The sequence below is a fragment of the Sprattus sprattus genome (genome assembly GCF_963457725.1).
Source record: "Sprattus sprattus genome assembly, chromosome: 4".
In the NCBI taxonomy this organism is placed as follows: domain Eukaryota; kingdom Metazoa; phylum Chordata; class Actinopteri; order Clupeiformes; family Clupeidae; genus Sprattus; species Sprattus sprattus.
This window is the reverse complement of record NC_137923.1, coordinates 39,384,970-39,407,758: the sequence shown is the minus strand read 5'-3', so window position 1 is coordinate 39,407,758 and position 22,789 is coordinate 39,384,970. Positions and strand designations below refer to the sequence as shown.

The 22,789-nt window shown below is 45.8% G+C and overlaps 1 protein-coding gene across 1 annotated transcript in view; it reads left to right on the top strand.

Moving 5' to 3' along the window:
* Positions 1-257: 257 nt before the first annotated feature.
* Positions 258-22,789, top strand: part of cdk6 (cyclin dependent kinase 6) — a gene marked incomplete at both ends in the record, with an annotated part of 32,766 nt that continues 10,234 nt past the window's right edge. Inside the window, 3 exons of the mRNA XM_080838141.1 lie at positions 258-481; positions 3,559-3,694; positions 8,299-8,466. Coding sequence (XP_080694267.1) covers positions 258-481; positions 3,559-3,694; positions 8,299-8,466 — 528 coding nt within the window. The remainder of the gene's footprint in view (positions 482-3,558; positions 3,695-8,298; positions 8,467-22,789) is intronic.

The window sequence follows — 22,789 nt, the reverse complement described above, 5'->3', positions numbered from 1 at the left end:
GGGAGTGGAAGAAGGCAAACTCGAGGTTAACAGCGGACAGAGATGGTAAACAATCGTGTTAAGTCCTCCTGATATGCGGCGATTTGTGTTAAATCTGGTTATATTTGTGTTTACCTCTGCTTCCTTTGTGCTTGCTTCATACAGACTGTAGCCTACACGTGCCAGAGCCGTTTTCCCAATGATGCCCCTGTAAAGAATCTTCGTCGGGATTCCCCGCAGCAGGCTACATTGAACTGAGGAGCAAAACGTTTTTTAAGATGGACAAAGAAATAGTTGGTCAGTCCTATGAGCCCGTTGCCGAGATAGGTGAAGGTGCTTACGGAAAGGTATACAAGGCTCGGGATTTGAATAATGGGGGTCGCTTTGTAGCCCTAAAACGAGTGCGGGTCCAAACAGAGGAAGAAGGGATGCCTCTTTCGACCATTCGCGAGGTGGCAGTGCTGAGGCAACTGGAATCCTTTGAGCACCCCAACGTTGTCAGGTAAGGTGGGGGTACCCTGATAATGTGAATGGGGGGGGGGGGGGGGTGGCTTGGTGGTGTTACACTTTGCAGATTACTGTAGCTGTGTTTGGGGTATTGCGTGGTTCCTTCAGTCGGGCTTTCCCCAGAATGAGTTATAGTCTTGTGCAGGCTTAGCCTCAATTGAACTCAATGTTAGAGTTTTTTTTTATAAGGCCATGGAGCATCTATCTCTAACCATCGAACTATTTATTCCTAAATTGTCCCTCTTAAGGATAGGTATAATCCTACTCGCATACACTTAACCATATTCAGTATATTGTGTTAAACTATGGTATTGACAATTCACATCCTTGCCATTGACCATGCCATAGCCTGGGGGGGCGGGGGGGTCTTAGCCCAACAGTGTACCTTTAACTGGGGGTGTGGGGAACCCTTTTGGTTAAATGCAGACCTTTCTGGGTCTTTTCTCATTTGAAGTAAGCTGAAGGATTAGCCCCCAGCCCCACACGAAACACCGCTGCATTGAGATTTCCAACCTTGAATTGTTTTAGGGTTGACCTTTCAGAGCCCAACAGCCAGTGCACTTCCCATCTGCTGTGGAAAAGTACCTAAATGCTCAAGGGAGTACAATGTCACTCATGAAAGATGAATCTTGGCTGCTATAAGCTGCATGGTCTTCTACTAAGTCACCCTACAGTCAGAGGTTCTGTGTTGCCATTCAGCGCCATTGTAGAGCCTCATACTATTTTGGTGGGTTGAAAATAGATTGGCTGACCTGTTGCTCATCCATGGGCAGTGCAAAGCTGCAGACTAGATGATTCATTCTGAAGGACAAGTGATAGCACTTTCATTCAGTGTGTGGCGAGAGTGCGTCATACAGTGACCCTGCTCAAGGTCCAGCCTTGCCATTGGACGTAAATGGGAGAAGCAGGGGAGTTGACTGAAAAGTGTCTGATTGTACACATAATATTTATGTGGCAGGCAATGTCAAGTTAGGACAAGAGTTTTGATTTCAATTCACCAATGGCGTACATGCATATGTGGTCTGCAGTTCGAGCGTAACCTTGCATTGGTAAATTTCCATTTATTTTTACTTTTCTTTTCTCTTTTGGTACATCATAAAAGACAATGAAAGAAAATGCTGTGCACCAATGGGCTTCACATCCTTGAGAAATGCATTTGTGTGCTGCAAACAAGGCTGACTAGTTTTTTTCTTTTTCTATGCCTAAGACTAAAAAGAGACATTTTGGGTGGGTAAGAGTTACCCAAGAAGGAAGTTGTAATCTACACTAAATGGAGCCTCTGTTCCCTAATGCTAACCAGCATGGAGGCCCACAGATCCTTAAGTGCTGTGCGCTTTGGGCTGGCCTAATGTTACTACAGGCAACCCTTGGATGTTTCTAATGAGAACATTATTCATTCCATATGTTTTATGGAGGCTCCATTGTGCAGGAACAATTTGGTTCCTAGGAGTTCTTTTCCCCTTTTCTTTAACCCCATGTTTTCAAGTGGTAGCTCATTCCATGATGTCATAGCTAGTAAAGAGGGTTGACCATGAAAGAGTCTTTCTGTAGACCTGGTTTTGTGTGACCAAGTACTATATATTGAATGTGAAACTTAGATCAAGAGTTTTCCACTGAATGGCAAAGGTTATTTATCCTCTACCCAGTCTCTCCCACATATGTGACTTTCCTATTGAATGTATGTTTTGGTTCATATTAAAAATGTCATACTCATTTATTACATGTGTATAAACACTCACACAGTATTAACAGGTTGTGTTGTACAGTATGCATTACATATATCCAGATGTTGGGCACCATTAACTTTCAGGAATACCCCATTTTGGATTTATCATTTCTTTGGTAGTGATATTGATGTGAGTGTCATTGCTAGCTTTTAATCATAGGTAGAAATGAACTATACTGCATCTTAAAATGATGATGAGATTCCTTTTATCTGATGGATCGGTGCAAGAAACAGCTTTGCCTTTGGTCGCCATCACATACCCTACATGGGTTGCTACGGAACATTACAAGTTACCATGGTTTGAAAGAGGGAATTTCCTGGTTCTCAGACTGAGAAGAAGGCTCTAAATAGCTTTTACCCACAACACTCCACACTATCTTGATTCATGTAGTAAGTTATGAGTATGAGTTATATAATGATGACCATGTTCTCTTGCACAGCTATAGATATCAGAATACTCACCTGGAGGATTATAAGAACAGCATACCAATTGAAAACATGATGTCATTAACAAAGACATTCATGCCATTCTGTTGTCTATACACAAGGTACTAATTATGAAACAGTGGAAAGAGAGAACACCTTTCTTTAACAATGTTTCGCTGTTGGAAGTTAAGCAAAGCAGTTACTGCTTGAAACATCATGCCAAACCCAGTAGACTCCAGAAGGCTAAAGCTTTTGGGTCGTTAAAAAGAGTTGCATTCCTTACATAGTCTGCAAAGGTGTAAGTTAACTGGGATATGGAGGGGGGGGGGGGGGGTCCTGTAGCCAAGATGATGATCAGTCATGGGGGCTGAAGCAGCAGCTAATGATTGGCTCTTTTCATTTTGCCAACAAAGCCTCAGTATTTGAAGCATAGCGAGCATTCTTTCAAACCGTCAGCACAAACTAGTCTGGACAGTGATCTGACACAACCGACGTGCCTATTCTGTACAGTTAAAGTGGGTGATCAAAATCAACTGATTATTGAAATGAATTGAGGCCACATAGAAGTGAAGTGCTAGCATGATACGAGATGTTCCTTTTTAATCACATTTTTATCGTTTGAAGACCATCTCATAGGTGCTTTTTAGAAACAGCAATACCTACAACAATCCAACATGTATGTTATTCCACAGATCACCAGTGCCTTTTAAGCTCCTTTATGTTACAAAAATGTTATATTATATAAGTATTCGATGATAATTATTTTATATTCACGACACTGCCACTCTAGGACCATTACGTCTTCATTCCTACAGTGAAGGAGACGAAGGAGAAAATGGTGTCAGAATCCATTTAAGTTAACTACTCCACATAAAATGGTGTAAATAGCTCAGAAATGCCACTGCTTTCAATTCCTCTAGGCTCTTCGACGTGTGCACTGTATCCAGAACCGACCGAGAGACCAAACTAACTCTGGTGTTCGAGCATGTGGACCAAGACCTGACCACATACCTCGAGAAGGCGCCAGACCCAGGAGTGCCTCCAGAGACTATTAAGGTACTGCCCCGCTAAAGTCAATTTGTTATGCTAATGAACTTCAATAAATGCAAGAACTAACTTTCAAGACCTTAGTTTCTCCCGGAAAGTGCCTGAAGGTAGGCCTGGCTGAGATGTCGACGGCTGACTTTTGCAGGAGATTCCTTGGCTTAGCTCAAATAGGCAGATGCAGTATGGCTCTCCCACACATCAGAGTGAGCCTGGGCCTTTTGAAGGGCAGTCCATGTGGTAGATGGGCTGCTAATTAGAGGGCCAAGCCCTTGTATGCTTCTCTATTTTCATTCTGGCCTGTCTTTTTATTCAAACCATGGATTGGGCCGAGGAATGTTGTTTTAGTGTGTGTGTGTGTGTGTGTGTGTGTGTGTGTGTGTGTGTGTGTGTGTGAGTGAGTGTGTGTGTGTATGAGAGAGAGGGAGAGCGTTGGTGTGATTGTGTGTGTGTGTGTTTGTGTGTGTGAGGGTGTATGTGTATACGCCTTTTAGACGCTATCCCAGTAGCTCACATTTCATACTAAACAGAATAGTGTTAATGGAAAGACCTTCTGGCCCAAAGCTGGCACTTGGTAGCATTAATGCAGATGGACTGGAATTGCCATCAATCTATAAGGGAACCTGCCATGTGGCAAGTGACATAGAGATCACTTACAGGATCGCAAAACATACAGAGCGGAAGTGGTCCAAGTCCCTCCATCACCTAGAGTCACAAATGTCTATTTTTAATCGTTCCCACACTTTTCTGCTGCAGAGTCCTTTTTCCTTAACCTCAAGGCATGGGTGTTTGTTACACTCATCTATGGGAAAGGGTTCTCAGTGACCTTCTCCTCTCAAAATTGATTGTTGTAGTATGAATGTTGATTGAAAAGAAAATCCCCCTTTCTCTAGGAAAGTGGTGCTACATTTTGTAGCCTAAAATGGCATAAAACAGTGAACAAGGAAAATGAGTTACCTTTTTTGTGTACCATTTGTCTGTTTTATTACTTTTCTCTGTGCACACAGTCAACTATTTATAAAAGCTAAGACATTCTAAAAAACGTATTTAGTGTAAGGCCTGCATTTTAATCTGCGTTCTGTATTCTATTTTTATAAGAGATTAAGAGTATTACAGATATTCATGGCTGCAGTCACTGAAGGGAAATGGAAATGTCTCCCTTCCATTCCAAACAACCCTTGACACTTGGTCAGGAAATCAGTGATGTGGAAACGTGGACGAAAATGTTCTCTTGCTCGAGAATACAATAAGTCCTTCAAATGGAGAACAAGGGAACCTGCCCATATGGCAGGACCCTCTGGAACGGACCTGACGTGGCACTGGTTCCAGTGCCACTTCTTTTAACTGGAGGACAACTAAAACCGAGCACATATGTGCATCAGGGGAGTACACAAAAGCGCAACTTCAGAGTGCATTTAATGGAACATTGCAACAGGCCCTGCTCCTCATGCAGAATCACCTCCATGCCAGCAATTAGAAGGATGCAGTCCCCCCCCCGAGCAGTGCTGAATTAGCCGCATACGATCTGGTGCCACCGGACTGGTTCAGTGGTTCAGGGTTGCCCAAAGTGGCCACAGTGCATCCCCCTCCTCTTCCCCTAACCCTCCTTGACCCCCACCCCCCAAACCACACACACTCACACACACACACACACACCCATCGCTACCCTCACCCTCCCCAGTCGCCACAACTTCATTTAGAGAGGACACCAGATTGCAGAGGCCTTTACCCCCTACTGACATTAAACCCACCCCTTCTGCCCCCCACCTCCCTACCCACACCACCCATCCTGTCCCACTCCTGCCCCATTTCAGACCCACCGCATGGTAATTGATGAAAGAGGCCCCGGGAATGAAATGAGCTGGAAGGACATCAAGCGGCTCCCCCTGCCTTGGGGGAGTGCGGCTGGGGCCACGGTGGCCCCGCGCCTCGCAGGGCCCCGTCTCCAGGGTCATAAAGGGGAGCTTAATGAAGCGTGGGGAGGGAATTACACTAACGCTAACAGGCAGATGTCCCGCATTGTGCCTGGCCACAATAAACAATATGGCCGCCTCTCCAGTATTAGCATAAGAAAGAGTTTGTGCGGGGGGGGGGGAGTGCTTTCTCTCTCTTTCTCTCTCTCCCTTGCTGTCGCTCTCTCTGGAGGCTGTGTCTTGACTGCTTTTTTTAAAGTTTGGTTTGGATGGTGATACTGGAGGGAGTTGCTGGGGTGGGCAATGTTTTTTTTCTGCTTCGATTTCTTTGTGTTTCAGCCCACACCCGCTTCCTCACCCTCTCTCGCTCACTCTCTCCTTCCCTCGTTCTCTCTGGCGGGTTGGTGGGGGTGGCATGATCAACAGGTGTGACTTGGATCCCTCTTCTGTTCTAGTTTGGGGGGATGGAGAGGGAAGCACTCCTCCCCAACAGGATCCTTTCAGGTGGACACTCAAGTGTCAGGCAGCTGCATTCCTGCGTTGAATGGACACCGTTTGGGCCTCCAGTCGGCCAGTGCCCGCAGGCTACCCGCAATAGCCCTCTAAAGTGCTCCCGGTCTCCCCACAGCAAGGGGTGTTAGATTACACACACACACACACCCACACACACACACACACACACACACACACACACACACAGACACAGACACACACACACACACACACACACACACACACACACACACATACACACTTTAAATTGAGATGATCAGTGATATTATTACATTTATTGTGTTTATTTTTTCTCTCTTTTAAATGGAGTACAGGCATAAGTCAAAAAAGAGATTTCATTAGAAAGCAGCTCTCTCACTGTGTGTCATCGTCACTTTATAGGCCTCAGCAAATCTGCTCAGTCCAGCTGTCATGGGTTAGCTCATGGTTAACAAACAATAGGCCCCTGAGAGGTTTGTGTTTGTTGCATAGTCACCTTCATGAGATAATGTGTGTGTGTGTGACTGTGCGCGTGTGTTTTTCTTCTTTCCCATGCTGTCACAAGGAAACATGGTGAAATGGCTATTTAAAGCAAACTTAGAGGAAACCATGGGGTGGGGGTTGTATAAGGGAGGGGGGTGTGATACCATTGTGTCAACCCCCCAAAATAACTGCCTCTTCTTCCACAGGTCCCTGGGTCTGTCAGGTCATGGCTTGGGGGACATTCAAAAAGGAGGCCTTGTTTATGCTTGCAACGCGCAGCCTAGGACCCCTCTCACTCCCTCACTCAATGACAGACTGACATGAGTCACTCACGCACACACACAAACATACACGTTTCCTGGGCCCTGATCCCTTTTCTCCACATTGTGAGGTGCTTCCCCCCCTCAACCCCCCTGTCCACCCATCAACCCCCACTACCCTCACCAGCATGGCCAGGCCTGCGCCGTTTGCAAATGCTTTCTGCTTGAGTGTGCACTCCATTGTTTCAGCGTTTTTAATCACTCACCAGCTGGCCAGCCAGTGAATGGGAGCCGTGGGCCCGGAGCCATGTCACTTGTGAGGTCTTGGACGTGGACGTTTTGGGGGGTAAGGCTGCTGCGGCTGCCTGTAACCTTGCATAGGGGGTAAATTCGTGCAGCAACTGTGACCGCCCCCCGGCCCCGGCCCCAACCAACCCTCCCCACCCCCCACCCGCATCTCTAATCAACACTTTTATCTTTTTTTTTCTTTCTCTTTCGTTTCTGTCTTTTTTTTTGTTTACTTTTTTCTTTCTATCTCCCGCCATCTTGTCGGCGGCTTTTTGACTTCTTGCCTATCACTCAAGCTTGCCTCTTACAACTGCCACCATGGCCATCAGGTTCTCCTTATGTCGTTATGCAAGTTCCACAAGAGGAAATGGCCGTTGAACCTTTCAGCATATTTGTTTTTTTCTTTCATTCTTCCTTTCTCTCTCCCTTTCTTTTTTCCCTTCCCTCTATCTCTTTCTCTCTCTCTCTCTCTCTCTCTTTCCCTTGAGTGCCTGTGGCATTAGGGTCTACTCCCAGGCTATACCTCAGACCCGAACAAGTGGATCCACAATTAGCCGTGATCCCGAGACAGCTGCAGGGAAGCAGAGGCCCTCTGAAACTGGGCCTCACAGCAACAAGACTTTCCTGCCCTGCCGCAGCCGTGTCAGTTATCAACATCTGCCGCACTCCCGCTTTTAAAGGGACCACAGCCTCTTTTTTTAACACACCCTCTCGCTCCTAGAATCACTAGAGCGCTATCATGTCAGTTAGCTGCGGAAACAGACAAAACCAAAGGAATACAAAAAAAATGGGGCTATTCTGGTTTGGCTGCTGTAGTTCAGGGATTTCCTAACCAGTCAATCTTGAAGGGTCATTTCGTAATTTCTGAGAGGCTCCACATCTGAATTAAGACTAATAGAGCATTCAGTAGTACACAATGTCAGCCATTTTGTTTGCCATATAGATGTGTGACCACTACAGAAATCATACGTCAGATGATATTTGCTGAGACCTCTATTTCACTGCCTCAATCCTCTCTGCCTTATTCAATGTTTGTTTAAAAAGTCTCATCGGCACATGACGAATTTCTTCAACTAAGAGAGCATGTAACAATAAGTACAAAAGCATTTGACAGACAGTACTTGTAGTTGTTTTTAAGTGGTAGCTCTTATTTCTTTTTCCTGTTCTGTCTCTTTCTCAGGATATGATGTACCAGCTGCTTCAGGGTCTGGACTTCCTTCACTCCCACCGGGTTGTGCACCGAGACCTGAAGCCACAGAACATTCTGGTAACCAGCGGAGGTCAGATCAAGCTGGCTGACTTTGGCCTGGCGCGGATATACAGTTTTCAGATGGCACTTACCTCAGTGGTGAGTACCTCACTTCAGTCTCACTTTCTCCCCTAACCCCCCTGAATGAGTTAACAAAAGGCTGCCAGAAGGTCCCCACAGAACTAAGCACAGAGATCTTTAAGTGATTCATCTCCATTTAAGTAAATGGAGGAGTCTGTTCAAGTGTATATTAGGTCCTGGCTCTCCATGGTGCTGTCCTCCGAAGCCATTCTGTTAGAATAGTGGGACTTCTAAGGAAGGGGATTTCTAAATATAGCAAATGTCTCCTAAGCATTTTGCTCTCACATCCCAAAAGACAAAAGGGTTGTTCATCAGGGACAAAAGGCTTGCTTGAGGCCCTTCCTCTGAAAACCTGATCTCTCTTTCTCTCTCTCTATCCCTCCCCCTCTCTCTCCACTCTTATCTCTATAGCTGTCTTTCTTTATCGCACTGTATTGTCTTTGATCTGTCAGCTTTCTCTCCTTTTCTCGTTTCTAAAACATCTGTCTGCAGAGCTGTCATTACACGGCAAAGTTGTCTACAATAATATTCAAGGCTTCTCTCATTGTTGGCTTTTGGGGACACGCACGGCCGACAGGGAAATAATTTGTAAGTCCCCAGAGACTGGAGTGAAAAGCCACCAATCAGATGTGATAAGCGTGACACCGCCACCAATCAGACAGCAGCCAAAGAACCTGTGCATGTAATCTGTAAAGTGAGAATGACAGCGGTGGACTGAGGGGCTCAGGATTCACAGGAGTGGCGAAGGGCTCAGGTGAAATCAATCATGAGATCGGGTCGGGCCGGTGAATTCCTGCGGCTCCGCTCTGTGAAGTCCAAGCCTCTCGCGGAGGGTTCTGATGTCAAGAGATAGGCTATGTCGTCGTCTGAAAGGACTTTGTGTGTTTTTTTCTCTTTCTCTTTCTTTTTTTCTCCTGCTCCTTTGTAGAGGACGACAGGGACAAGACCCTTCAGTTTGCCGTACCTTTGGGAGATAAGCAAGCATGTGGATCTCTTTGTGTGGAACTTGTGAGGAGCTAAATAATATCACCAACAATATGTCTCACCGCCAGCTGTTCGATATCAACTATTTGTCGGCAGATGTTTACAGTTTCAGAGAATACTATTAATTGGTACCTTAAAGGTGAAGAAACGACTCAAATCCTGTGAAGGTTGAGAGTGGCTGTGAATCCATCGCTTCCATGTCTGCGTTGATGAGCATGCTGGCAATTCCTTTTGTTATTTAGCGTAGCTATGTTAGTTATCGGACAGTGTCAAACATCGGCCATTCTGTTAAACAACCAAAGTGCTAAGTTTAACAATGGATTAACAATCTATAACTTCAGTTTAATAATGGATTCACATGACAACGCGAATGTTTGCCGGTAACACACGCGTCCGATAAATAAAACCGTTGCGATATGAGGTTTCAGTGGTTTTGTGTGTTCCGACTCCGAGCCGTTGTCTCACCTCCCTGGTGACCTGTGCTTTGGCTGTGGCTCATTCTGACTGGGGTTGCTCAGGCGCACTCATTGGGCGTTTACCTGGGAATCCACTAGACACACCAGAAAGTTCCTCCTTACAGTTTGCGGGTTCCATGTAGAAAGAATGACATTAGAGAGTTTAGAGAGGGAGCGTGAGAAAGAGAGAAAGATACTAAGAGAGATCTGGTTAACTAAGGAGGGGAAAGTAGTGCACTTTAGGGAGGAGGTGGGTAAGAGGAGGGTAAAAGAGATTGTATGTGTGAGAGAGAGGGGAATGTAGAGATGGAGACTGGAGGGGGAGAGGGAGTGTGTGTGTGTGTGTGTTGGGGGGGTAGGGGGAGAAACGGAGATCCTGAGAGAGACAGATAGTAGCGTGTGAAGCGGAGCTCAAGCGCATGGGATCTCTGCCTTCCATGATTGATTTTCCTGCCTCTGGAATCCCCCTGTCACCTGCCCTCCCTCACAGCCAAACAAAACAGAGAACAGAGAAAAAAAGTTCCTCTTTTTCCCAGCATTACTGTACACAAAAACAGAAACAATCAGAACGAGGTGAGATCTGGCAGTTTTAGCAAACCAGCAGAAAACATTCTGTGTGGGGGGCACTGTGGCTCAAACAGTAGCCCCGACCACATCCGGGCTTGACGCTCAAGGAGGTCACGGGTTCGAATCCGGCCCGATGCCATTTCTCCTGTCCACTCCCCACCTCTTCTCCCTCTCATTTCCTGTCACAATCTTCACTGCTCTGTCAATTAAAGGCATAAAAAGCCCAAAAACAAATCTTTAAAAAAAAAGAAAACATTCTGTGTAGTCAAACCAAGCCAATAGCTTGATAGGGGAAGTGGGTACAGTTGAAGTGTGTGTGTGTGTGTGTGTGTGTGTGTGTGTGTGTGTGTGTGTTCGTGTGTATGTGTGTATGACTGTGTGTGGTGGGTGGTGGTTGCCTGAGTCAGATCAAGCAACATACTGTCTGTCCTGAGAGATGTGGCCTGATTCAAATGAGGCTGGTCCGGGGTTGTGTCGAATTCATGACATGAGTCGACTGAGGGAAAAAAATAGGCCCAGCTTATTTGCATAAGGAGCCCTGGTGGGGCTTTTCTGTAACTGGAACGGCAGTGTTCTGTCATCTCTCTTTATGAGAAATGTGTAATCTATCTTTCTCTGGACCTTCTGTGAACCATGCGATTTTTCCTTCCATAAATGTGTCATGAGTGTCAAGGGTTTTCACTGTACTTTTCTAAGTAGGGCTTTATATTGCAAAGAGGACCACCAGTCGGCTAGAGAAAAAAAAAAGTGTTTTCATGACATGTTGGAATTTCTTTTACAAAATGGGCATTGCTATTATTGGATGGTGCCATTCTCCATAATCTAATGTGACCTGATGTTTGTTGGAGACTGACTCCTAGTCCCCCCGCTCTACCCCCCAACAACAACCCTCAACTGCCCCAGCGACCCACCCCCCCATCCAGTCACCATGACAAGAATGAGAGGGAAACAGCAGAAAGGACGGCAGACCCAGACCACCCATCTGGCAGTACAGAGTTAGAGATTAGCATGACCATACAATTCTCCTGGGTCTACTGCATTGTTGCTCATTCAGACGGACTCCAGTCTCCCCCATGCGCGGTCCTTGTCCACGTCGTCTGATTGACAGCGCTAAGCTTCTGACTGCAGGAATGAACACAGTGGTGGCGGGCGGTGGTGGTGGCGGCAGACGGCTTGTTGGGGACGCTGTGGCTGAAGGGAAATGGCTTGAACCCAAGGGGTTGCTCCCATGCACCGACTGCCACAACTCACGCAATGTTACGCAGATAGATTCGCACAACATGGCCAGATGGAGATAAGATTGGGATCTTTTCAGTTACACATTTTCTGGAAATAATGATGGCATTCATGTAACCTGCAGGGACAAACAGCCACTCTGTCTGGTCATGCTCTCAAAAAAACAGTATGTGACAGAACTGTTTACGGTAAATGTCATGCTTCAACTCATACTTTTTTCACCCAGTCTGCTCAACATTAATTTTCCCACCATGTTGACCTTTTCTGATGTTGTTCTTGCCCAATAGTTTGTACGCTACTTCTGTAAGTAAGTGACTAGATGTGGGGTCCATGGGGCTCCAGCTAGTTTCGCTGAAACAAGCATGGCTTAATGAACTGCCAATGAAGCTGGAGGAAAGCTTGAAGAAAGCACTTTAAGCACATCAGTCGATACACCACAACCTGACTTGAGGACTGTCAGCTATGATTTGGAATGAACTTACATTTTTAAGCCACCTCTGACTTGTGGCTTGTAGTCTAGAGGTCGAGAAGCAATCTACCTGACCTGACAAGACCAGGCCTGATAAGAATTGTATGAGTCAAGAACTGGCAGAACTGAAACATGCGGCATTCAGTCATGAAACCTTGGCACAGTGTCAGAGCTGCCGGGGTCAAATAGGGACCCAAAATGCCTCCGTCCATGACACTCATTGGCTGCAGGACAAAACCAGCAGGACTTGATACCAGAGAAACCAACCAAACCAAAAGAAAACAAATCTCTTTACTGTTCTGCGATTCTGGGATTCTTCAGATATGCGATGACATCTTTTTAAACTCTACTCCCTCAAAAAAATGCATGATAACATTATCTGATACGAAAATGTAATTATAATGAATAATATTGACTGATATGACATGATTTGCCTTCATTTTTACTAATTTTATGATGAAATCCTCCTCCCCTCTCTTGCCCTCTGTGTGATTTTATGGGCAAGCTAGTTTTTTCTAAGCCTTGAACCTTTAGCCCTGGTACCTAATGAGAAAACAACTTTCACACAGCCAGCCCCCCACCCCACCCCACCCATCCCCCCCCCCAAAAACAGCCCTCTAAGGTAAGGGCAATGCTGTGTTGTTTAAATTGATTTTGGCTTCCTCCTCTGTGCCAATAGAAGTCATTGTAATAGGAGACGGACTGGATTGTCCCATGAAAGCGATTAAGAGCCTGACTCTGTAAGCATCATGTGCACCACATTGCACATGAAATTGGATTTGGGAACAGCAGGGAAATGCCACTAATAATTTATATCCAGCTGATTGTAATTGCATATTTTGAAACAAATTTTGAAACAATAAAAAAAAAAACATAACAGAAGCTGCTTGGAGAAGTTCTCGTTTTGTTTTTTTTTAAGTTTTACTCCTGGATAGTCTCAGAAACTGTTTTAGGCGCATTCCATCCCATGAGAGGCTAATGAATTGCTTGCCGTGTTCTGCAGCACCATGCTGTTAGTTTGCAGGCCCTCAGTGTCTCCAGGCCTTCAAGGCCTCAAAATGTTATCAGCCGATTCCTCCAAACCATATTTAGAGCACACACCAAAATAGAATCTGTCTGCTGCAAATTGTATTATCCAGGGAGGCTGGGAGGAGACTGAGCCTTCAAATCATACAGCTGTTTTGTGACAGAAGGGACTTGGTTAAGCTCTGCTGCGCAGACATCTTAAAGAAATCGTCCAGCCCCACCACCAAAAAACCCACTTTTACAGAAAATATCTTTTTTGTTTTTTGCTTTCCTCTTCCTTGCATACCACAAACTCCAAAACAACCACTTCTGTGGGAGTCCTTTGGGTCAGTCACTTCCTTCCCATCCGCCGATGGAATAAATTCCTCATGTTGGCAACACCTACAGCCCACCGCCTGAGCTTGGCTCTCACCCCCATGACAGCCAACATCCTCATTCCTCCTGAGTCAGACCGTCCTGACAATCAGGTTTGAAAGCCAAACAATGAAGTCATAAAAACGGCTCACCTCTTCTAATGGCGGCTATAGACATGTAGTTCCCCGCATGTAGTTTTACATTGCTTTGCCTTCCAAGCCCAGAGACGACTATTGAGAAGATGTTGTGAAGAGTGCGCAGGAGCTGTGTGATCCTGTGAGTGGATAGCATGTGGAATGTCTCACTGAAACACCACTGGTCACTTCAGGCCAGTGAAAGAAACCGAATGGAAGGTGAGACGTTGTGAGATGCTTTGCCTGACAGAGTTGTCTGGCTTCTGGACGCATATCAGGCTTTTTTTTTCATGTTTGGAATCCTCAGGACTCCATGTCACCCACCCATAATTTATGGCCACGTGTAGTGAATATGAATAGCACTGCAGCCAAACTGAAAACACACATCACGGTTCAAATGATTAATTCAAAGTACAGGAGCACATTGTGAAAGCTGTGGACTATAAGCTTAGTGTGTAGATTCCAGGAGGACCAATCATTTCCTATATTTTAGTTGGTGATGGGTTGGATAGCAAACAATCTGATAAAATGCACTTTGTGTCTCTCCTGAGTAGAGAGTCATCTAAATGAATAAATGTCAACGTGATGACCCTTAAAGCACTGTATGGATGAAGTGGTGTGTAGAGGCTTTGAACATCCATCACTGACCACATCCAGGGTAAACAGATGTAGACAGACCAAATGTGGAAAAAGTTTTCTGTTGGACAATGTTACCGATACTGAGACCTAACCTAAATCTTTGATATAATGTCAATCTACTTGAATACGAAACATTTGTATTCTGCCTTCTGGCTCATTAACACCTACACTTTGTCCTTTCGTCAATTCTACAGCATACCAATTAGGCTATAAAAGATACAGGCTACAGCTTGTACTATATGAAAGATATGGTGAGCCATGACGTCACCTGGTAGCTTTGACCTTTTCTGCAAAGTTTGTGTGAATGAGTTCACAGGCCAACATCTGCACAGTTTGATTGATGGCCGCCACAGCCTATTTATGACCGCCTTCACTGCACTCTTCTCAGCCACTGGAGGATAGCCAGTGTTGCATGGCTATGTTGCATTTGTATGATTGCTGCTTTTGACGTGGCGCTATTAAACAGAGGAGAAACTTTACTGCAACGGTGTAAGTAGCTCATGTGCCAGGTAGGTCAAAGAACCCATCCATGTGTTCTTATTTCTGACAGTTAGAAACCAAATGACACGTTGGACATTATGACAATACGTAGGACAAAGGGTCAAAATCTGTGCACTATAACGCAACACAGGACACCCTAATTCAAACACATTGTCACCACCTCCACCTCAGTCTCCATCTTCTGTGCTTGTTGTGTGAATCAGACACAGCATTGAGTCCAGCAGATTTAGCAGGTCTGGTGTTGTCATCCCTAAACAGACCAAATTCTGTGCAAGGAGTGCCGTTTGCCAACCGACGCTGCCTACTAACAACGGTTCCCTTTTGTCCATCTGTCCTCAGCCTGGTTGCAAAATGGCCACCACACTGTGAAAGAAACAAAGTTCTGACGACCATCAGTCATGGGAATGATTGCCAGGGACTTTACCTGGTGATAAAATGTATACCTTCCCTGTTCTGTAAGTCACTGAAGTCTGCTAAGTAGATAAAGGTAAATGCAATAAGGGCCAGGAAGCTAAAATTCTCAGCTAACAGACAGGGCTGTGTGTGAAGGGTTGGCTTGTACTGAACCCTGACTCAGCAAAATCGGAACTTTCCCTCTGTTCTTCGTTTGAGTGTGCATGCCACTGATAGGTTATATCTTCATCAGCTCTGCGGTTTTGGATCAATTTCGAAATGTGTAAGCGTGCACCTCATCGTATCATTACTATGCCTGAGCCAAACGAGATGACTCATTGAAAAACTACCAAGCCTCTTTCAGTTTTGGATGGTCGTGCTGCGCTGTCATATCTGGCGTGGATGCAACCTCATAGCAGGTCGTAGTGTTAGCGTTGGCCGGCAGACAAACTGAAATGGGCTGCAAGTCACAAAGAATCAGTCCATGGACCACAGACAAAGCAGAGCTCAACGCTTTCTGCAGTCAAATAACAAGTCCTTGGGTGGCGTGCCGAGTCAGGAGAGGAAGTTCTGTTTTTAACATGTGTTTTTTGAGTGCTTGGTTTGGTTACCTAGTTACAGCAGCCCATGATTCCACTGATGATATAAGCCACCAGAAGTTATCAGCTCAGTGCAGGAACTGCTTGTGGCTTTATATACACATATTTGGCTTGATAATTCATGCCTAATTGTAATATTAAAGAGAATATTCACATCAGCTTTTTGTGCCGGTCTGTCCGACCATAGAGGCTAATAGGAAGTGGATTTAAATAACTAAGCACTAATACATTTAAAACCCCTTTGGATGGCTTAAACACAGAATAATTATGATGAATCACATCAGTAATGGGAGGCAATGGGGGGGGCTTACTAATGGAAATATTGTGGGTGGGGGGTAACTGGAGGACCCGGAGTACACCTGGAATAACAGGTGATGTAATGTCTTTGTCCCAAGAAAAATAATGAAGAACCTCTGGTTCCCACAGCACCTCTGATTTCCACACTTAAGCAAGGAATTCTCACCCCGCCTTCACCTTTCTCCCAGAAACATTACTAATGACTTCCATGCACAATTGGAACATACACAGGCTAACTTCTGCTTTTTGCCAGACAGTAAACCTGTCTTGAAGTGGACTGATGAAAACACTAATCTGGCCCACTGGTGCACTTTAACCCCATCGTTGCTGGATTGGATGAAAGTATGCGCAAATTGCACGATCAATAAGGTTTATTTCCTCCGGGAGAGCAGTCATGTGACTGCAGCCTTGACTTGTGGGAGTTCGGCTTGTAAACACGAATCGACCGCCTTCGCTGGGCCAGACAATGTGCTCGCATTCTGGACAGACAAAAAGGCAGCAGCAACAGCAACGGCAGCCGCAACAGCAGCAGCAGCCGTGTGAGAAAAAAATGAAGAAGGGAGGAGAAAAAAAACACATGGCACGCAGGAGTGCACGTGCCGCTCACTCTGGGAATGTTTAGATATCTCCTCCAGTATTCCGACGAGAGAAAAAAAGAAGGGGAAAAAATGTGAGAGAGTGTGTGTGTGTGAGACAGAGAGAGAGGGAGAGAGAGAGAGAGAGAGAGATTCAGTGCTTTCTCAAACTCCACTGGTTAGACAAAAATGAGCCTGGGGGGGGGGAGAGAGGGAGGTGTGTGTCTGTGAGTGTGTGTGCGTGTGTTGCGAAGGCAAACACACACACATACACAAGCGGAGAGGAGCACACACACACACACACACAATGCTCTGCAACGTCCCGTCCGTCTTATTTGGTATTTCCTGTGTGACCCCTGCTGTCGGTCGTCCTTGGGGCAGTGTGCACCCCTGCTCTCGGCCGCTTGTCTGCGCTGATTGTTGACGGGGGGCTGGCTGCTGGCCAGCACAGGAGATGGGCTTGATTGAGGATGGCAGTGGTGTGTTTTGGCGAGGGGTCGGGGGTGGTGGTGGTGGTGGAGTTGAATGCACTAGACTGGGCTTGGGGGGTTGGTGGTGGTGGGGGGCGGGGGGGGGGGGGGGGGGGGTTGTTTGCTGGTAGTGTTTTTTGGATGGTGGGGGGTGGCATCTGGATATTAAAGCCTTGCTTGTATCACTGACGAAAAAAAAAAAAAAAAACGGAATAAAATTACAGCATATATCAGGAATTTTCCGACTAATGATATGCGGATGTGCCGGTGCTGGGGAAAAGAGCCTGACTGTGCTTTCTTTGTCGAGCAGAGTGGGCCCCATGCAGCATTCCTGTAGGCCCTGCATATTTTGGCAGCAGTTGTGGAGTTTTTAAAAACTGTATACAGTTTATGCGCAGGGCTCACTTGTGACTTCATATGTTTTTTTTCCCTTCTCAAACTCCTTTCTTGGCAAGGCTCGACAGTATTGTTGCTATTTAAACTGTTAAAAGAAAGAAAAGGAGGTGGGAGAAAAAACACACACACACACAAAACATAGAAGAGAAACGAATGACTCAGGAGCTTCAAATGAATGGTGTTTACTGCCTGTTTGACTGCAGGGCTAAGAATGGCCCGAAACTCAAGACAAAATACCCGTACTGGAGGAACGATGTGTGACCCCTCTGGGCACTTTGGACCTTCACTCTTTGCATTTGAGCGCTCCCTTTTCTACTGTCCTTTGTGTGTCTTCACTCCGCTTTCTAAATGGTGGCATTTAGATTTTGGCTTTAGCTCAGTATTTGCATTCAATATGTAAAATTAGATTCCATATGGTCTTTCAAACAGATAGATGGACACTTTATTTATCCCGAGGGAAATTTAGGAATTAAATCTCGTTCCTGTTCAGCAAAAACTGCTGGTCCTCTGTCAGATACAATGCCATGCAATGTTAGTGTTAATGTTAGACTTAGTGTTGACAGATGCTGCAGCATTGAATGCATTTACATGGATTCAAATCCAGCCTTGCTGCATCCTGGGCTTGACGGCCCAATCAGCCACACCAATGTCCTACTTTGTACCATCACAGCAACCTGACCATAAAAATCCATCTACATCCTTATCTGCTGCACTCATCTGCAGAGGTGGACATAGTGCAAGGTTTAAGCCATCATCACAGCATATGTTATGAGCTCGGGCTATTGTTAGCGTGTTGGGTCGAAACGCTAAAAAAAAACGGCATCCGTCCTCTTGGCCTTGGCGTCGAACTTGTCCCTTTAAAAAAGAAAAAAGAAGACGAAGAAGAAGAAGAAGTGGTGTCTTGGGGCCAGGCCCCTGGAAGAATGCGGATGGAGGCTCTATATCGAAGGAGCCCTTTCATCCTTTGCTTCCTTTGAGAGAGAGGGAATGTAAACACGGGCCCCCAGCCAACCCTATCGCCACGGCTTACTGTTAATCACGTTGTGCCACTATTGTTTTAATTCCACACAAGGAATCAAAGGCAATGGGGGCAGTGTGTGTGTGTGTGTGTGGGGGGGGGGGGCACAGGAGTGAAGTCACACACTGGTACAGTAGAGTATAGTGCAGTCTGTGGAATGGTGGGCTCCGTCTGGGAGGTTGTTTTTTTTAATCTTAAGTCCGACAAGGAGGAGAGGATGTTGGGCTCGGGTCAGTCAATGCCCAGGGGCTCTGAGGGCCAGCTGGTTCGCTGGTCACCCTCCCTTCCCTTCTCTTCCCACCCCCAGCTCACCAGGAGAGAGAGGCGAGAGGAGAGAGAGGGATAGAGAAAGAGTGTGTGTGAGGGAGAGAGATAGAGAGAGAGAGAGAGAGAGAGAGAGAGGAGAGCGTTCTCACCAGAAAGGAATGCACAGAATGCTCTCCTTTAATCTGCAGTCAGGCTGGACCTCTTTATCTGACCCTTACGTTACCATGCAGCTCCAACACAGCAAGCTCTGCACAGCACGGCAACACACTTTACACTTAACACTTTAAGCCTTATAGCACCAAACTTGAGAGAAAGACAGAGACACACACACTCAAACAGGAAGGAGACAATCCATGTGTCATATACCAGACATGCAATTTGCAGATTTTCATAGAGAAGATTGTGTGTTTTCAGGGTGTGTGAGAGGGAGAGAGAGACAGAGGGAGTTTATGTCTAGCTGACAAGAAAGGCATGTATGCATGTAATGTATAGAGGAAGGACAGAGTGAGAGACTGTGATAGAATATGTTAGAGAGAGAGAGAGAGAGGTAGTATATGTCTGGCTGACAAGAAAGGTGTGTATACATGTAATCTATAGAGGAACGACAGAGTGAAAGAGAGAGAGAGAACCACAGAGAGAGAGAGATAGAGAGAGAGGTAGTATATGAGAGAGAGATAGAGAGAGAGAGAGGTAGTATATGAGAGAGAGTCCATCTCAGGACTGCTCCTCAATTCAGGCAGCTCAGCTCAGCTCAGCTCCTCAGGTCAGCGGCAGTAGCCACTGACAGTGGCCTGTTTGTGTGCAGAAATGAAAATAAGGCCGTGGGGCCGAGCACAGAACAGGCGGGACAGCATGCAGGGGCTGAGAAGGGGAAAGTCCTCCACCGGGCCCAGAGAAAGGGCCCCATCATCGCACCCTGCTTCCCTCACCCAGCATGCAAATCAGGCCTGCCCTGGGAGCAACATTAAACAGGATGGATTCCAAAATTAAAAAAAGAAGAGAGAAGAGGCTCGAAGGCACAGAGATGGACATGAACACACCAGAGGTTCCGCTAGAGAAAAATGTTTTCATTTGCCGGACATTTTAATGATAAGCCGGCCAAATATCTATTTCTTCTTCTAAATTAACCTATTGAAGAAAACTGACGGCATGCGTAGCTTAAATAATAACATAATCAGGTAGTTTAGAATGCAACATGTTTATTTGCCTAAGTTTACAATGGGGAAAAAAACATTAATGTCTGATGCGCGTCAATAAGTGTCCGTTAATCGCAACCTGCTGTGGCGTTAAATTGAGCGACGCAACATGGTCATTGCTCTGACTATGTTCATTCTAAAATGATTCGACCCTCTTGTGAATCCTTTGCGTCGCCTTTTCGCAGTGCTAATAGAACATTTTACTGTGACTATCAATTACCTCGCACCTTAGCTAAGAGAACTTGTCACTCCATAACGCTAAACGCCCGACAATTCGGCCTTCAAGCTGTTCGAACATCTAGGGCTTCAGGTAGTCAGTGTTTGGAAAGTTCACTTTCTACATGAACTATTTCAGTTCATAATGTATAATTCAAAAGTTCACAGCTCCAAAAAATGAACTTGTTCTGTTTGTGTTTTCAATATGCTGCGAGCTATAATTTGTCCAAATCTCTATCTGTCTGCAATACCGCTCTCGTTTGCGCTTCATTTAAAATGCAGCATATGCGTGTTGTTTAATAACGGCAGATTAGCCTGTTCCTTTAACACATAATAAGGGCAGTGCACGTTTGCTTTATAGGCCTTAATATTAGGATTGTTTCCAAATTCAGATTGTGTGCGAGACGGGATTTTTAAGAAATTCCAATTAGACAATTTGACCGATGAGCTCTAATATTTTCGGACATTTCAATTTTTTTTCGGACAAAGTCCGGTAATTACCGGACAACGGAAACGCTGGAACACACGCACGCACGCACGCACGCACGCACGCACGCACGCACGCACACACAAACAAACGCACGCACACAAACGCACGCACACACACACACACACACACACACACACACACACACACACACACACACACACGCACACACACAGGGCAGTGCAGTCACCTTATCTAAATCATATCACCACCATCCCCACTTTCACCACCACCACCCCACCCGGAGCTTTCCACGATGGTAGTTAGAACCAGGCTCGTCACATTCTGCAAAATGTTTTGGGTGCCTGTTGCTAGCGTGCCGCTAAATGTCTCTGTGGTGTAGCCTTCTAATAATTCTACTTGTCTCTGTTCAGAGCGGATATACCTCAGAATTATCACTTAGCAGTGGTGTGTGGTTCTTCCTAGAATTCAGCTACCCCAGTTCTCTCTATCTTTCTCTCGCTCTCTCTCTCTCTTTGAGGGTGATGTATGTGTATGTGACTGTGTGCATCTGTCTGTGTGTGTTGTGCAAGACCAACAGATAAGATTATTCTTGTACAGCTTTTTTTAACAGTTTGTCTTCAGCTGTGAATGCACTGTCAGTATTTGCCTTCTTGGCTGTGCACAGATACAGTCCAACAAGTGATATTTTTGAACTTTGTTTGTTTTTGCAAAGGGGTCAAGGGTGGCTCAAGAGATGAATGAAGTCAAATGTTGAATGGTGCTATTTAAGCCTGTGTGTTCATTTTTAGAATGGGTCATATGTGCATTCAGTCACACGACAGGACAGACTTAAAGCTCTACGTCCTTTTAAGTGCATGTACTTCCTCCCCGTTTCTGCTAAACCAGGAAGACCTCAGTAAGAAAGTGTCAGCTTCGCACAAGATCTGCTCTAAATATAACTCTGAACATTTTACATCAGAAAAACGTGAGCAGTCCCATTTCTCTCTTAACACCCACATATGCATTCACGTGCGAATACACACACACACACACACACACACACACACACACACACACACACACACACACACACACACACACACACACACACACACACACACACACACACCACCACACACACACACTGACAAGTCGCTTTGGTCTCTTAGATGTAGATTTCCAGTGAAGCCATTGTAGATAATATTAGATTGTTAGGCAAACTGAAGATGTCAGAGATCAGCATTTCTTTTCACATCCATTCCTTGGTCAAACAGCGGGTTTCATTACCATTTTATTAGTAGTGACAGACACTGTCATACACTACACCTGGGTCCTATGAGTGAATTAAGTGAACTGTCACTGTAAAAACTCCTCAAGGCGGCCATCTTGGATTTCCCCCTTTTCTACTGTACCTTACCCCCAAGTGCTGTTTGTGTGTCTGAGCAGTTAAGCTCTTTTCTCACAGCTCCTCAGAATACACATTTTATCCTCTTGCTCCTGCTTACAAACACTGGCCCCGCCACTTGCCCCCCCCCCCCCAATAAGCTTGAGCTCGACCAACCACTCTCTCTCGCCGGCCTCTCGCCCAAGCCAAGAGCACTGTCGGAAAGCTGGAAGGCGAAGGGAAAGCACCTGGAAGGCGTCCACTTTCTCGAGCGGGGTCACTGAGTTTCGTCTGGAGGCTTTCCCTGCCGTAGCAGTTCACAATGCTGTCTCTCGTGTACACAAAAAGTCGTCTCCTGCAACCCCATGCCCCCTTTTCCAGCTGTCTGTATAAGGCATTTTCACTGCGCCTCTCACCACCCGCTTCAAGCTGCCTACCCACTGCCCCACCGGCTGAGGGGTTTGTGTATTGATTGCGGATAGGTGAGGAGGGGGGTAGATGCCGAGAGGCCTTTGTGACCGGGGGCGACTGGGATCGGCTTATAAACTGACAGCCTGGGTGATAATCCAGCAGAAACCCGTGAATATGTGTTTTTTATTATTTTATTATTTATTTCTTCAAAAATGGGCACTCGCTCATAAGCACCATGGGAGAGATCCCCAGTGGCTTGCTATGGAAATTTCGTGTGATCTCGGCATACCAAAATGGGAGCTCGGCGACCTGCGCTGCCAGATA